The 15,106-nt window shown below is 36.6% G+C and overlaps 1 protein-coding gene across 1 annotated transcript; it reads left to right on the top strand.

Moving 5' to 3' along the window:
- Positions 1 to 3,883: 3,883 nt before the first annotated feature.
- Positions 3,884 to 9,146, top strand: LOC144572966 (conserved oligomeric Golgi complex subunit 8-like). The gene is made up of 12 exons (XM_078322609.1): positions 3,884 to 4,164; positions 4,393 to 4,545; positions 5,018 to 5,166; positions 5,525 to 5,602; positions 5,684 to 5,777; positions 6,111 to 6,185; positions 6,433 to 6,729; positions 6,923 to 6,990; positions 7,073 to 7,127; positions 7,228 to 7,366; positions 7,551 to 7,735; positions 8,607 to 9,146. Exons 1-12 carry the CDS (start codon positions 3,964 to 3,966, stop codon positions 8,877 to 8,879), a joined length of 1,767 nt encoding a protein of 588 aa, XP_078178735.1. The 5' UTR covers positions 3,884 to 3,963; the 3' UTR covers positions 8,880 to 9,146.
- The last annotated feature ends 5,960 nt before the right edge of the window (positions 9,147 to 15,106 follow it).

Genomic DNA, 15,106 nt, shown 5'->3' with positions numbered 1-15,106 from the left:
GATTTTACTGTTTTGTTAAGCCACCGTTGGATCAACAATTTTCAAAGTGGCTTAATAAATAGTAAAAAAATTCACAAAAATGTAAAATTTGGTCTCCAAGCACAATTTAATATGGAGAACAACTTAAACGGTTCAGATCGACGTCTTGAACTTTGAAAATTGAAAAACGAATTGGTAGCACCAAAGTTCAAGAACTACCACTTTGATCTTAGCCAACCTCTATATATATATATATATATATATATATATATAATGTAAATACACACGTATACAAAAAGTATTTATAGGAAATTTATTTAGGATCATAGATTCATTGAAATTAAGTAATCTAAATTATTTGAACAAAAATTAATAAAAAATACACTAATGTTATTAAGGATGTTATTTAGATGGGAGCCACGTGTTAGTATCTATTTTTATATTTATTTCTCTCTCTTTACTGCTCACTTTGTTTCTGTTTCTCGCTCCATCAATTTGCCTGATATTTTATCACTAATCACCTTATTCATGATATTTAATCTCTCTCCTCTATTTTTCTCTCTCTACGTGGCAATTGATAGTTGTTTCAACTCTGTTGAACAACGAATGACTGAGCTGCTTGTTCTTAACGTACCCCGGCCCGCTCATCTCTTTCTCTATTGCTTGTTGGTTCTAGAACACTTTTTCTTTGTTTCCTCTTTGCTCTTTGACAAGAAAACTTAGACGGGTTTTCTCTTCTTTGTTGGATGAGCTGTAGTGATTGGAAATCAATGGGTGTGTGTTGCTTTCTCCCACGGCAGTTAGCGCAACTGCTTGGCTTAAATATTGTGAAGTGAGATTTGACGAGATTGCATACTCGGAACAACTCATATTCAATGACTGATCGTTCTATTTGACCTACGTTATCAGGTGCGGGGGTTCACTGGCTTTGTCTTGATATTTATTTCTAAGAATTAAATTGCTATTAGTTTTGCATGTTGAATAATTGATTGATTGCATTATTTGAACTGTTGCATCATATGCATAGCACAATACAAAATAAAACTGAATTACTGGTAAATCTGATGACTTGTCATTTTGGTATGGTTTATCGTTTGTTTGTTTCTTGTTTTAAATAATTGAGTGATCCCACAGTTACCGAATTTTATTGAATTTACTGATTATTGCAAAGTCTACGTCATGACTAGACTTTGATCCAGGACCCTTATGCGCATATGGTGAATGACCTCAACTGAACTCAGTACCGGTTAGGTAGAGGATATTGTAAATTGTGACTGTAAGGATAGTAGAACTGTGGTAAATGTCTATTGCTAGTCACTACCTATGAGGGGTGACAATATTGCTTATATTATTGAATTACGTATCATTGAATTGAATTGTTGAATTTAAGTGTCTGACTGTAAACCAGACTGAATAGAACAGTATAAGCCAAGCACAACAGATACGGGTATTTGTATAGGCAAGAAGGATGATATCTGTTTGTGTTATCTGACCTAGTATTTGCATAAATTTAGAACCCAAATATTATGATTAGAGTTATTTGGTTTTTCATTGATTTCCTGTTGATTACCGTTTGACTGTCAATAATTAGCATTGCATTCATTATTATAGAATTTATATTTATCATATTGTGGATATTTAATTGTGGATATGGCTTCTTACGAATCCAGTAGCCCGAATCAAATTCTGCACTGAGAAATATCGTTGTTATTTCTCACCCCCTCCCCTTTGTGGGTTTTACAGGTTCGTTAGACGAAGAGATGCGTTTATGGGTTATAATTGACAGCAAGGCCAAACAAAAGATATGGTATTTTGAGTTGTAATATCTGACAGGATGTGGAGAGTATTTCTTTAGCATCTTCCACCACTAAATGTCAGATACATCTTGTAAACAATTTTGGTTTGGGATTAATGTAATGGGTTATATTGGTAATGCATAAAAAGATCCATGCCTTGTGTGTACTGAATTGGAAATATCATGGTTGGCTGTTGCACCCCCGGATTTGGGGTGTGACATATTAATATTCAGCAAATCCATTAAAGTGAAAAATTCAGCATATTTATTCACTAAGGTGCTCCCTACTGCAATATTTGAAAAGTTAGTTCGTAATACTGGAGGTTGTTGACTTAAAGATCTTGATTGATGCTGTCATGAGGGAGAGTTAATATGCACTATATTTTCCTTAACCATGGCTTTTCTCACTGGGTTTTCCTGGTAAGGCTGTAGTTGCGTATTTAGAAGAATATTAAACTCTTTTTCCATCACTATGTTTTTATCCCATAGGGTTTTTCCTAATAAGGTTTTAATGAGGCATATTCTTAGGTAATGGACATCTAAGGGGGAGTGTTATGAATAAATTATTAATGTGGATGTCCATAACTCTCAACATTCATTCTCCATTACCCCCACTACTATTGGAATTCATATCCCACTACTATTGGAATTTATTTTCTCATTTATTTTTGTAATTAATTTAGATGGTTTTTCATTCACAATTTGTGGCCTATAAATAGAGCCTTTGTAATATTGTATTATACACATATGAGAAATGTATGAATAAAGAGATTGTCATCATTTTTCTCTCTATCTTGTTTATTCTTCTTTATGCTTGTTCATCTTTATTTTATAACAGAAAGATAATAAATTAATACTGGCATGTCTAACTTGATATGACTATATGGGGGGATCATTCAAATTACATGGGGAGAAGAATCATACACGTTTTTAGAGGTGTTTTTTTTTTTCAATGTCGTCCACATTTCTCACGATCTATGAGGAATATTGCGAATCTAAAATCACGAACATATTCTACGCAATTTTATATTTCAAATGAGATCCATGATGACATACTTTCGGGCTTATCGTCACACAAGTATTTATATACCTCATAATGTAAGTATTTATACCTATAGGTATAAATACTGTTATACTTCAGTGTCAACCTTTCTCTAACAAAAATAGTTGACCACATAGGTATAAATAAATTTATACTTTCGGGCTTATCTCCAATCGTGGACTCCGCATCTTCGCATCAACCTTCTCCAATCGTTCCTGTGTCAACCTTTCTCTAACAAAAATAGTTGACCACATAGGTATAAATACTTCAGTGCATAGGTATTTTAATACTTGATATTAATACTTTTAAATGTCAGCAGTGTCACATGTGGAAAATACTATGTATAAATACTTAGAGGACGAGGTATAAATACTTATGTGATGACGAGTTCGAAAGTATGTCATCATGAATCTCAGTTGAAAGATAAAATTGCATAGAAAACGTTCGTGGTTTTAGATTTGCAAAATTTCTTGTAGATCATAAGAAATGTGGAGGAGATTGAACAAATAAATTTGAGAAAATCATGAGAGATGAGAGTGGAACAATAATTATCAGGACCCAAAATAAAAATGAAATGGAATGCCAGAAAGAAAACCCAAAAGCCACTGAGTGAGGGGGGTGTCCGATGGGCATCGGACCAAATAGGGTTCGATGAGGGGTTTAAACCGTCGGATCTGCTTTAAGATTCGCACTCGCAATTTCGCGTCTGCTTTAAAATCCGTACACACGAATCCTAAAGCAGATCCGACGGTTTAAACCCCTCATCGAACCCTATTTGTGTCCGATGCCCATCGGACACCCCCCTCTCCCAAAGCCACTCTAAGTAGCAATTAAGGTGATTATAAAATTGACCAATCCTTCGCGAGAAGGCAATGATCTGAATTATCTGAAGTTCCCGGCGCAGGCGCAGTGCTATTTAAAGGCCCATTTGAAGACCTTGATGAGCCTGTTACTGCTATTTAAAGGCCCATTTGAAGGCCTCGGACTTTTATTTTCGCACCACTTCAGTTCAGTTCCCGGTGGACGTGGACCCCTTCAATCAGTATGAGCTGTGGACCCCGCCTTTCTTTCCATTTTCTCTCGGATCTTGTCATTGGGACGGTCGCAAGGAAGGAGAAAGTCATAGTATAGATCTCTCTTCTCTCCTATGCCAATGGAGGTCGAGAGAGCGAAACCAGCGCCACTAACCCAAACCCTAGATAGGAGGAGGTCGTCGATGGATGTCGACGCCGAAGCTCCAGATCAAGAATTTATGGCTGCAAATCAGCTACTGCTTCCGCTTGCTGGCCCGGCCTATCAACCCTACGTCTCCGAGCTTCTCTCTTTCTCCATTGAGAGACTACACAAGGTTGTAGAAATTTCTCTCTTTCTTTACTTACTGATGCGTTAGATTGGTTGGTGTGGTTCATGATAACCCATAATTGGAGTGATACTGTTATTTTAAGATGATATGATACAACCCCAGCAAAAACCTTCTATCAAATCAAATCAATACATACTACTTACTATCTCTTCCAGATCTCAATGCTAATGCATCAATGTCGTATGCTGATGTATGCATTTACTAATATCTTAGGAGCCTGAGTTGCTTAAAGTCGAAGGAGAGAGAGTTAGGAGGCAAATGCAAGAGGTGGCAGTTGAGAACTATAGTGCTTTTATTTCTGCAGCTGAAGCCATCTCCTTTGTCAAAACCCAGCTTGAAGATTTTGACAAGCACCTTGAGTTACTGGTACTAACCTGGAACTTATAGTATCATGGATTTGGCTTGGACCATTTACTATTATACACCACAACTTCAAATTAAATTGTTACTACTGATTTCTTTAATGGTAGATTGCATTTGAAGTATTTATTCATTCTAAGTTTTATGTTTTATGTGGCTTAATTTTAATGAGTTGGCTTGAGAACTTTAGAATGGATTGGGCTGGAGCAGATTTTGAGCCTGTATGTCTACTTGATGATAAAAAAGGAAAAAGAAAAATGCTTGTGTGATACTGGTTATGTTCCAGCTGTGTATCAGTCTGATTTAATTTTAAGTGCTAATGAACCATTCCTGTTCGACCTTCTAGGCTTCATACCATTATTGTTTCCTTTTTTTGCTGAATTATTGGGTTCCTGGCATCCGAGTGACTGGCTCAATTGATTGTAGCTCTGTGTGATATATGTACACGCATAAATGCATCTTTCTTTAACATGTGCAGATTTCAGAGATCCCAAATCTGACATCTGGTTGCACGGAGTTTATCGAGTCCGCTCAACAGATTGTAGAAGAAAGGAGGCTGAACCAAACATTATTGGCTAATCATAGCACAATACTTGACCTTCTTGAGATTCCACAACTCATGGACACGTACGTGTTAACTCTTTTCTCATTATTAAATGCAACTTTGTGCCACCGTTGTGATGGGGCCTTTTCTCTTGAGCTTAAATTGAAGTACAATCAAGCGAAGTAAACTTAGATGCTGATGCTCAAATAATGAATAACAATAAGAGATCCAATTCCAAAGGTATTGGTTCAAAACATGCGAATTTGATCCTCATACATGGCATTATCGTGAATCAACTTAGTTGAGCAACCATGACAGAGAAAATTAACCAAAAAATGTAGGAGGTTACTTACAAATACTCTAGATTATATTTCGGAACAGAAACCTCTTTAACTTTTTTCTATTTAAGAATTGTATGATAGAACTTGCTTCTAATTTCAGATGTATACGTAATGGCAACTATGACGAGGCACTTGATTTGGAAGCTTTTGTCAATAAGCTTACAAAATTGCACTCTGAGTAAGTTTACATACTCTTTATATATTATATTACAATCAAATTTCACATATTGATTTTCATATTTGATAATGCTGGGAACAGGTTTCCAATCATTCAGGCATTAGCAATAGATGTAAAGAAGTCAACACAGTCTATGGTTTCTCAGCTTTTACAGAAACTCAGATCCAATATTCAGGCAAGTCATATTGTACTTTAGTACAGTAGTCACATTAAATTTCTTGTGTGACATGGTAGTACCAGAATAGAATTTAACTTAGGCAGGATAACATTTGTGTCAGAAACTCATTGAAGCCTGAATTTTAAACAATAATCATAAAAAAGAAACAGAAATCAAACAATTAAAATAGTAATCTCTCGTCTATAACTGACCTGTAACACCAGTACAATACCTTACTGGTATTTGATAACTCAATCTTAGATTTATACATTGCTTATCACTGTCATATTTATTTAGTACTTATCAAATTACCTGTCAAATATGGCGTTTGTATGTTATAATGTTATACAGTTATCGGAGTGTCTTCGAATCGTGGCCCATTTGAGGCGAATTGGAGTGTTTGCCGAATCAGAATTGCGCCTGCAGGTGTGTAGCCCCTTATGTTGTCCATTTTTTTTAGAAATTAATGTGAGCTGTTCAGGACAATAAATAGACGCTGAAATGTTTTTCACGGATTAAGTGAATGATTAACCTAGTGAAATTGTAGTAAACCACATTATAAAATCATATAATAGAGCATCTGTACTGGATCTTGACCCAATACAGAAAGTCTTGTTGTCTTATTTCTCTATTAACAGAACAAACTTTTGATTATTCTTCTTTCTTACCGCAGTTTCTTAGGTGCCGGGAAGCTTGGCTCTCTAGCAGCCTAGAAGAGCTTGATCAAAGAAATGTGTATGATTTTCTAAAGGAGATGGTGAACTGCTATCGTAGGAATCTCTTTGATGTGGTCACTCAGTACCGTGCCATTTTTAGCAATGATAAATCGGGGAGTGATGAGAATTACGATGGAGGCCTTCTCTTTAGCTGGGCCATGCACCAGGTTAAAAATCATTTGTCTACACTAGAAGAAATGTTACCCAAGATAAGTGATGGTGTTTCGCTGTCTAACACCTTAGATAATTGCATGGTGAGTATAATTGCTCCTTTTATTTAAATTTCATCAATTTTTTATTTATTTTTTAATCTCAAATATTACTTTCTGGTGTATGATTTCTGATTTCACTTATGTATTTCCTCTATTTATTTATTTTACTAATTAATTTATTGATTTTTATTATTACTATTATTGATGTTGTCATAATTATGGGTTTCTTTTGCAGTATTGTGCAATTGGTCTTGGGTTGGTTGGTTTGGATTTTAGGGCATTGCTTCCTCCTATTTTTGAGAGGTATTTCATCCATATCCACAAGAGCTTTATCTCTTACAATGGTAGTAGACTCTTAATAACTTCCATTTTTTTAAATCTTCAGTGCAGTTTTCAGTATGTTCTCAAAGAATATGAGCACAGCAATTGAGAATTTTCAGGTACATTTGCATGAAGACCCAGCTTTTTTTGTAATGTTAATTTTTCTTATCATTTTATATTTACTCATGCTTTGTTTATTTGTTGCCATTTGTTGATTAGGTTGTGTTGGATTCACATAGGTGGGTCCCGATGCCGTCAGTAGGGTTTGCAAATAATGGTGCCACGGATGATACTCGCGATGATGTGACCCCGCCTTTCGTTCTGATGGAGCATCCACCTTTAGCCGTATTCGTAAATGGTATCTGAAAGTGATAAAAGGAAAAATATTGTCACCAACATAAGAAATTATCACCAAGCTCCTCTGGTATAGTTGATGGATGTCACAATGCCAATTCATATGGAATCAGTTAACACATAGTGGACGTGTCCCAACTACATGCATGGCTAAGTTGTGTTTACATTTTCTCTTGTTTTTCTTGAAGGTGTATCAGCTGCAATGAATGAACTTAAACCATGTGCACCATTAAGCTTGAAACAAATTTTGGCTCAAGAGGTTGTGCGGGGCTTACAAGCAGTGTCAAATTCTCTTGTCACATACAATGACAGTCACATGTTACGTGGCAACGAGTCAACTCTCTTTCTTGCTCTTTGTCATACTTTTATGGAGGTTAGCTGAATTATTAATCTTGTTACTGTTTTCTTTCACTTCTTGTTGTGTGCATTAGTTTAAATACTGGGGTTTCCCCAATTCTCTTACTTACCTAATGCAAATCAAGCCCCAATATTCTTTTCATTTGTTGCAATGAATTTAATTCTTGCTTCAAGTGACTGTCAATTGTGTATGCCTCGAGACTCAATTTAGCTCAACTTTGCATCGATTAATGTTCAGTTTCCATTGAATTATATTTTGTCTGGTTCTATTTGCTAAAGGTCCCAAAATTTGATTATTTGCCTTTGTTTACTTGAGTCCCAATTCAATTTTATAACATTAAGGGTGTTCCTTGGATCAGTCTTTCATTATAAGTGAGACGATAGTAAAACACAATTATAATAGTTAATAAGTTTTAAATTTAACAGTTTATAACCCTTAAGAGTGGCATTCATACCAAACTGTGTATGATTGAACTGATAGGTTGGTGGATCGGTTCTAGCTTAGTTGATCCTCTTATTGCTGGGTCAGGTTTCGGCATCATGACCTGATCTGTTTGCTGGGGTTGGTGGGGCTAGACAGCATTATAGGTGGTTGAGATCAAACTAAGAAAGTGAAAATCTAAATTAAAATGACAGATGAATAGTGAGATTCAAACCCAACCATATTGACATGGAAGAGTGACCAAATTGGACTATATAGTTTCGGTGGGAAGCTTCAATTTTTACTCTAAATTGATAAAGCTCTAAATTGTGCAAATGGGTGTTTGTGACCAGCTTCTATTGACCTGACCAAACTGATGATTGCGAACCCTAAAATAAAACCTCAATCCTTTTAACTAGAGTATATGCACTCAAACTTTTTAAACTTGTTGTTTTTCCAATTGTAGGTTGTGTACCCGTATTGTGCAAGTTGCTTTGGCCGATGTTACCCAAATGGTGCAGCTCTAATCACAGAATGCAAGAGCTTATTTGATGGTATCAGCAAACTTTTGACCATACCTGCCCCGAAGATAACCACCCCTTCTATTGAAAGGAGGCGATCTGTTGAGAATGGTAGCACTGCATTGTCTGACAGTGGGCCCCCATTAGTCGAAGGAAAAGAAATCACTGTTGAAGACCCTACAACAGTCAGTGTGCCAGAGAGGACTAAAACCTTGTAAGCTAACCTGGCTACCTGCGTTTTTCAAATTTCATGGAAAGATCTCTGTTTTTTTTTTTCTTTTGGTAATCTGTCATTGTTCCTGTGCAAGAATCTTGATCCTTTCATGTGATAATTCACTCTGATTTTCTGTGTTTTTATCTGTTGGTGATTTATAAAGGAGATAGTGTAACTAGAGATTGAGTGCTATAGTGGAGCTTAGGTAACATAAATGCGAACGTAAATTGATATATCCGGGTTGCTCAACTTGTTTGCTTTTCTTTGTTTTCATTGCATTGTTCCAAAGGAGAAGGAAAGATATTAAGATGATGCAAAGTGAGTTCCTGATGCAATGCATGCGTGATATAGTATCAACTAAAGTAAGAAATATAGTCTGTGCAATATGTACATAGAAGTAAGAGAAATGTATCCGTCAGATTGTTAGTGCACATGAAAATAAGGAACCCGAATTTCTGAAATAACAACTTAAACGAATATTTGGGGGAAACTCACTGGTGAAACGTGCATAATTTATTTTGTAACAACACTGACTGGACCTGATAGGCTCAAATGTCAGTGCCAGCTGTTAATATAATTCTGATGAGCACCCCTGTCAATCTGTCATGCAGTGCACTGCAGCAGTAGAAAACATGATAGATAAATGGGTGTGTCGTCTCTTGCCCCGCCCCCTTCTCATCACCTTCACCTTCCCCATTCCCTCCCATCTACACCTTCCCCTAATCCAAATTTCGAAACCACAACATCACTAATAAACCAACACCCAGTACTAAGTTTTCCAGCAACACCAATGTTAGCTGCATCTTTGACTTTCTCAACCAGCTTAGCTGTTGGCTGCCCAGAACCCTCCATCCTCCATCCGTTGATTCAATCAACTCTTCTCTTCGTGACCGTGGTTCGCACCAAAACCTCAAACAACCCCGTCTTTTTCCCTCCCCAACCGCTTTACTAAATGCACTGTGCAAGAAAGATGAAATTGATGGGGTTGCTTGAGGTTTTGGTGCGAACCTCCCTGAAAATGGGCTGATTATTTATAACTCAATTTTGTCATGGTAAACTAATAACCACTCACCATTAGCAATTGCGAGAAATTACTTGCATTCATGTATGATAGATGCTGGTTCAGGGAGAGACCTAATTGCATGAGCCTTATCCATATCCATAGGTTTGATTTATGAAGTGAGATATACTTTACTGATCTGCAACAACTTGCATGTCAGTTCCAGCATTGGTACAGAATACTCACAGAATAGCACAACCTGTCATTAATTCACGACTTTAATGCTTTAATCTTGATTTTAGTTATTGTATTTCATCATAGGTTGTAATTTATTTTAACAGATAATATCACTGTCTTTCAGTGTATTTGTGTTGACGGGCCTTTTGGATTTAAATGGATATTACAAGACTTTCTTAAACTTAATATAATCGTGCCAATTATCTTTTTCAAAATGTGAAAAGGATAGGAAAAAATGATTAAATATTTATACCCAATGAAATAGTTGGAATTTTTTTGAACCTTATGATATTTCTTACATTACGTTCTTAGATTTGGAAGTTTTGGAGATTTGGAAGCTATTTCAAGATCATAAATCCTTCCTATGTCTTCATGTTCAAAGATGCCAGAATGAATTGGCTGATAAATTAACTAAACAGGGACGGATTCATGGTTGGGATTATTCGGGTTATACTTTTCCATGTTTTAGCAATTGAATGGTGATTTTATAAATTTTAATGTTTTTGTTTGATTAGGCAGAGAGTTAGTTTGGGTATCATTAATATACTATCTCTGTTTAAGTGAAGCGATGTAATGACCTACGGGTTTCTTTATAACAAAAAAAAAAAAAAAAAAAATGAATTGTAGATTTGATAAATCTAAAGAGATCTGACAGAGTCAATGATTATTCGCGATACATGCATGAATACTTGCCGTGTAGTCGTGTAGATTTAAGTCCAATTATAACTGAATTTTTTTTCAAGAGGTGTTTGACTGTTTGCCTACTTGAAAACAAGATTTTTTGGAAAAATGAAGGATTAAACATAAAAGTTTTTTATGATGCATCTTTAGTATCTTTTAGATATGATAACAGATCTTCTACTACGGAGCAGATTTGGTTCACACAGTGAAGCACGCATACAAAAAAAAAAAATAAAAAAATACTCAATGGGCCAAGCCCGGCCGAAGCCCCAATTTAGAAAATGAAATAAACTGAAAAGAATAAAATGGAACGAAGCTCAGTTCTCCCACTTCTCCCAATCCCAAATTCCCAATCCTCCTCTGATCCTCTCCCGGGAGAAGATAAAGCAAAGCAAATACGAATATACGATGGTGTGTTTGTCGTCTCTTGCTCTCTTCTCTTCACCTTCACCTTCACCTTCACCTTCCCCATCCCCGTTATCTTCTCGCCGAAGCCGAAGCCGATGCCTCCGTCTTGTTTGCTACGCCTCCCCCCCATCCAACACCATCACCAACAAACCAAATTTACCCCCTACTACTAATTATTCCACCAACACCAATATTCGCTGCCGCTGCTGTTTAGGGAAGGGGCAACAGCAACAGCAACAGCAACAGGAGAAGAAGAGAAGGTGGCACTCGAACTCCAAGCCAAATGTCATTTCTACCCAAGAGGCTCTTCACCAGTTCGACCAGCTGTTGGCTGCACACAACCCTCCATCCTCCATCCGTCAATTCAATCAGCTCTTTGCCTCCTTGGTTCGCATCACAACCTCAAACAACCCCATCTTTTCCCTCTTCAACTGCTTGACCCAAGCTCAACAAGGAATCAGACCCAATGAATATACTTATGTCATCTTGATGGACTACTGTGCCAGAACGAATCAGGTTCGACTATTGTTTGGTTTTTTGGGACGGTTTTTCAAAGAGGGTCACAAAACTTATGCCGTCGTGTTCAGTCCAATGCTCAAAAGCCTATGTTGGGAGAACAAAATTGATGAGGCTGCTATTATAGTGCTCGATAAAATGCCTAAGATGGGATGTGTACCCAATGTGGTTTCATATAATATTCTTATGGATTGGCTGAGCAAGAAAGGTGAAATTGAGAGGGCAATGGATTTGCTAGATGACATGATTTGTAGGAGGTGTGAGCCTGATGTTATTACATATACTACTCTTATAAATGGGCTGTGTAAAAAGAGTGAAATTGATAAAGCCATAGATTGTCTACATGACATGATTTCTAAAGGGTTTGAGCCTAACGTCATAACCTATAACACTCTTATAGGTGGATTATGCAAGAACGGTGAAATTGAGAAAGCTGTTGGTTTTCTACATGACATGATGTCTAAAGGGCACGAGCCTGACATCGTGACATATAACACTCTTTTAGATGGACTACTCAAGAATGGTGAAATTGAGAAAGCTGTTGATCTTTTACATGACATGATTCATGAGCCTGATGTCGTGACCTATAATACTCTTATAGGTGGATTATACAAGAATGGTGAAGTTGAGAAGGCTGTCTATTTTCTACATGACATGCTCTCCAAAGGGTATGAGCCTGATGTCGTGACCTATAACACTCTTATGGATGGACTGTGCAAGAATGCTGAAACTGAGAAAGCTGTGGGTTTACTACATGACATGATTTCTAAAGGGCATGGGCCTGATGTTGTGACCTATAACACACTTATAGATGGATTATGCAAGAATGGTGAAGTTGAGAAAGCCGTGGATTTTCTACATGACATGCGGTCTAAAGGGCATCAGGCTGATGTCGTGACCTATAACACACTTATAGATGAGTTATGCAAGCATGGTGAAATTGATAAGGCAGTGGATTTTATCCATGACATGATGTCTAGAGGGCACGAGCCTGACGTCATGACATATAACACTCTTATAGATGGGCTATGCAAGAATGGTGAAATTGAGAAAGCCTTAAATTTTCTACATGACTTGATTTCGAAAGGGCACGAGCCTAATGTCGTGACCTATAACACTCTTATAAATGGGTTGTGCAAGAAAGATGAAATTGCAAAGGCAATGGATTTTCTACATGACATGATTTCTAAAGGGCATGAGCCTGATGTTGTGACTTATAACACTCTTCTAGATGGATTATGCAAGCATGGTGAAATTGAGAAGGCCATGGATTTTCTCCATGACATGCTATCTAATGGGCACAAGCCTGACTTGGTGACCTATAACACTCTTATAAATGGGTTGTGCAAGAAAAATGAACTTGTGAAGGCAATGGATTTTCTACATTACTTGATATCTAATGGGCATGAGCCTGATGTCATGAGTTATAACACTCTTATAGATGGATTATGCAAGAATGGTGAAATTGAGAAGGCCAAGGATTTTCTACATGACATGTGGTCTAAAGGGAATGAGCCTAATGTCGTGACCTATAACACTCTTATAAATGGACTATGCAAGAATGATCAAATTGATAAAGCCATAGAATTTTTACATGGCATGATTTCTAAAAGGCTTGAGCCTAATGTCCATACCTATAACACTCTTATAAGTGGGTTGTGCAAAAAAGATAAAATTGCAAAGGCAATGGATTTTCTACATGAAATGATTTCGAAAGGCCATAAGCCTGATGTCGTGACTTATAACACTCTTATAGATGGATTGTGCAAGAATGGTGAGATTGAGAAGGCTGTGGATTTTCTGCATGACATGCTGTCTAAAGGGAATGAGCCTAATGTTGCCACCTATAACACTCTTATAAATGGACTATGTAAGAATGGTGGGCCTGATGCTGTGACCTATAATACTCTTATAGATGGATTATACAAGTATGGTGAAAGTGAGAAAGCCGTGGATTTTCTTCGGGTAATGCTTAGAAAAGGTGTAACACCAGATCTTGTTACATACAATAGTGTTATCCACAGACTTTCCAAGCTAGGCTATTGGAAAGAGGCACTTAATGTTTTCAGGGAGTTGGTTGAGCAAGGGTTTTTGCCAGATGAATATACTTATGGAGCACTTATAGGTTCACTTTGCAAACAAGGTCAAAGCAAGGAAGCTCATAAGGTGCTTGATTTGATGCTTGAGAGTGATCTGAAACCAAGTATTGTTCCATATAGAAGTTTGCTTCTTGGCTATGCAACTGATGGCACTCTTAGTGATGTGATGAATATTCTCGACTTGATGTTGGTCAACAATGTGCAACCAGATTGTTGTACTTATGATGCATTGGTTGAAGTATACAGTGAGAATGGAAAAATGGACGAGGCTATGTCCTTGGTCAACAGAATGAAGCAACAAGGGCTGTAAACCTGAGTCAATTAGTTACATACTCTCTGATGTTAGATATTCTTTTGTAAATTGTGCATTTTACTTGTAGTTGCTATCTCAGGTTCCTTATTTGTTGTATAGATTGAAGTACTGGTTAGTTATTATTTGTGTTTATTTTTTTTTTTAAGTGAGGAATTTCATTAGGAAACCTAAAATGAAGTACTAGTCAATTATTATTTGAAGTGAACTACTGGACCTGATAGTAGGTTCAAGTTGTAGTATCCAGTGTGTTTACTCTGCGTTATTGTTGAAGTTATGTATAATTTAATTTTTTTTTGGCTCTCTTACGGGATTAAGATCTCCAGTTCAGATAATTCCGAATGATTCTCAAATTATACATAAATTATTCTCAAATCACAAATTTTTTACCTTACCTAACCAAACCCGAATAACGGCGGGGACCAATATTAATTGTGCTTTGATATTCGTGCAGAATGTGTTTGAACGGTAGATTTTCCAAAAAACACTCCAAGTTTGAGATACCTCAGAGGATGCGAATTCTGCAGTGTCCTGCTCTTCCCTTGACAAATGTGTTTTTCCTCGAAAAAAAAAAAAAACAAATGTGTTGGAACGGCTGCAACTTGTGACATATATTGCACATGTATGTATATATTACCAACTTTTACCCGTTCGATTTAGATTGATTAATAGGTGAGGATCTTTTGAGATGTATTTGATTAATAGTTTTGCAATCCAGTCCATTGTTTTTGTTGAATTACAGAAAGTTGAGAATATTTGAATGGATGCATGAATTTTGGGTCTGATAATCGCAAGTAGTTTTCCCGAGCAGAATCAGTACGATATATGATGCGTTTTATTACCATTTAAATAATCAGTTTTTTTCCTTAACTGAACCCTGTAATTGTTTTTAAACATTTGATGGCTAAAGTATCGCGTAGAACATAAAACCGAGTTTTTACCAAATTTATAAATATTTTATTATAAATAATCACAGTTTT

This window comes from Carex rostrata, chromosome 21, assembly GCF_964058835.1.
Source record: "Carex rostrata chromosome 21, lpCarRost1.2, whole genome shotgun sequence".
In the NCBI taxonomy this organism is placed as follows: domain Eukaryota; kingdom Viridiplantae; phylum Streptophyta; class Magnoliopsida; order Poales; family Cyperaceae; genus Carex; species Carex rostrata.
Note: the sequence above shows the minus strand (reverse complement) of the source record. Positions and strands in the feature narration are given on the sequence as shown.

Bases quoted from the DNA above. Each gene is read 5' to 3' on its own strand.
- LOC144572966 (XM_078322609.1), top strand. From the start codon at position 3,964: ATGCCAATGGAGGTCGAGAGAGCGAAACCAGCGCCACTAACCCAAACC. The intron at 6,991-7,072 runs GTATTTCATCCA...TTAAATCTTCAG, and splicing joins CTTCCTCCTATTTTTGAGAG to TGCAGTTTTCAGTATGTTCT. The intron at 7,736-8,606 runs GTTAGCTGAATT...TTCCAATTGTAG, and splicing joins TTTGTCATACTTTTATGGAG to GTTGTGTACCCGTATTGTGC.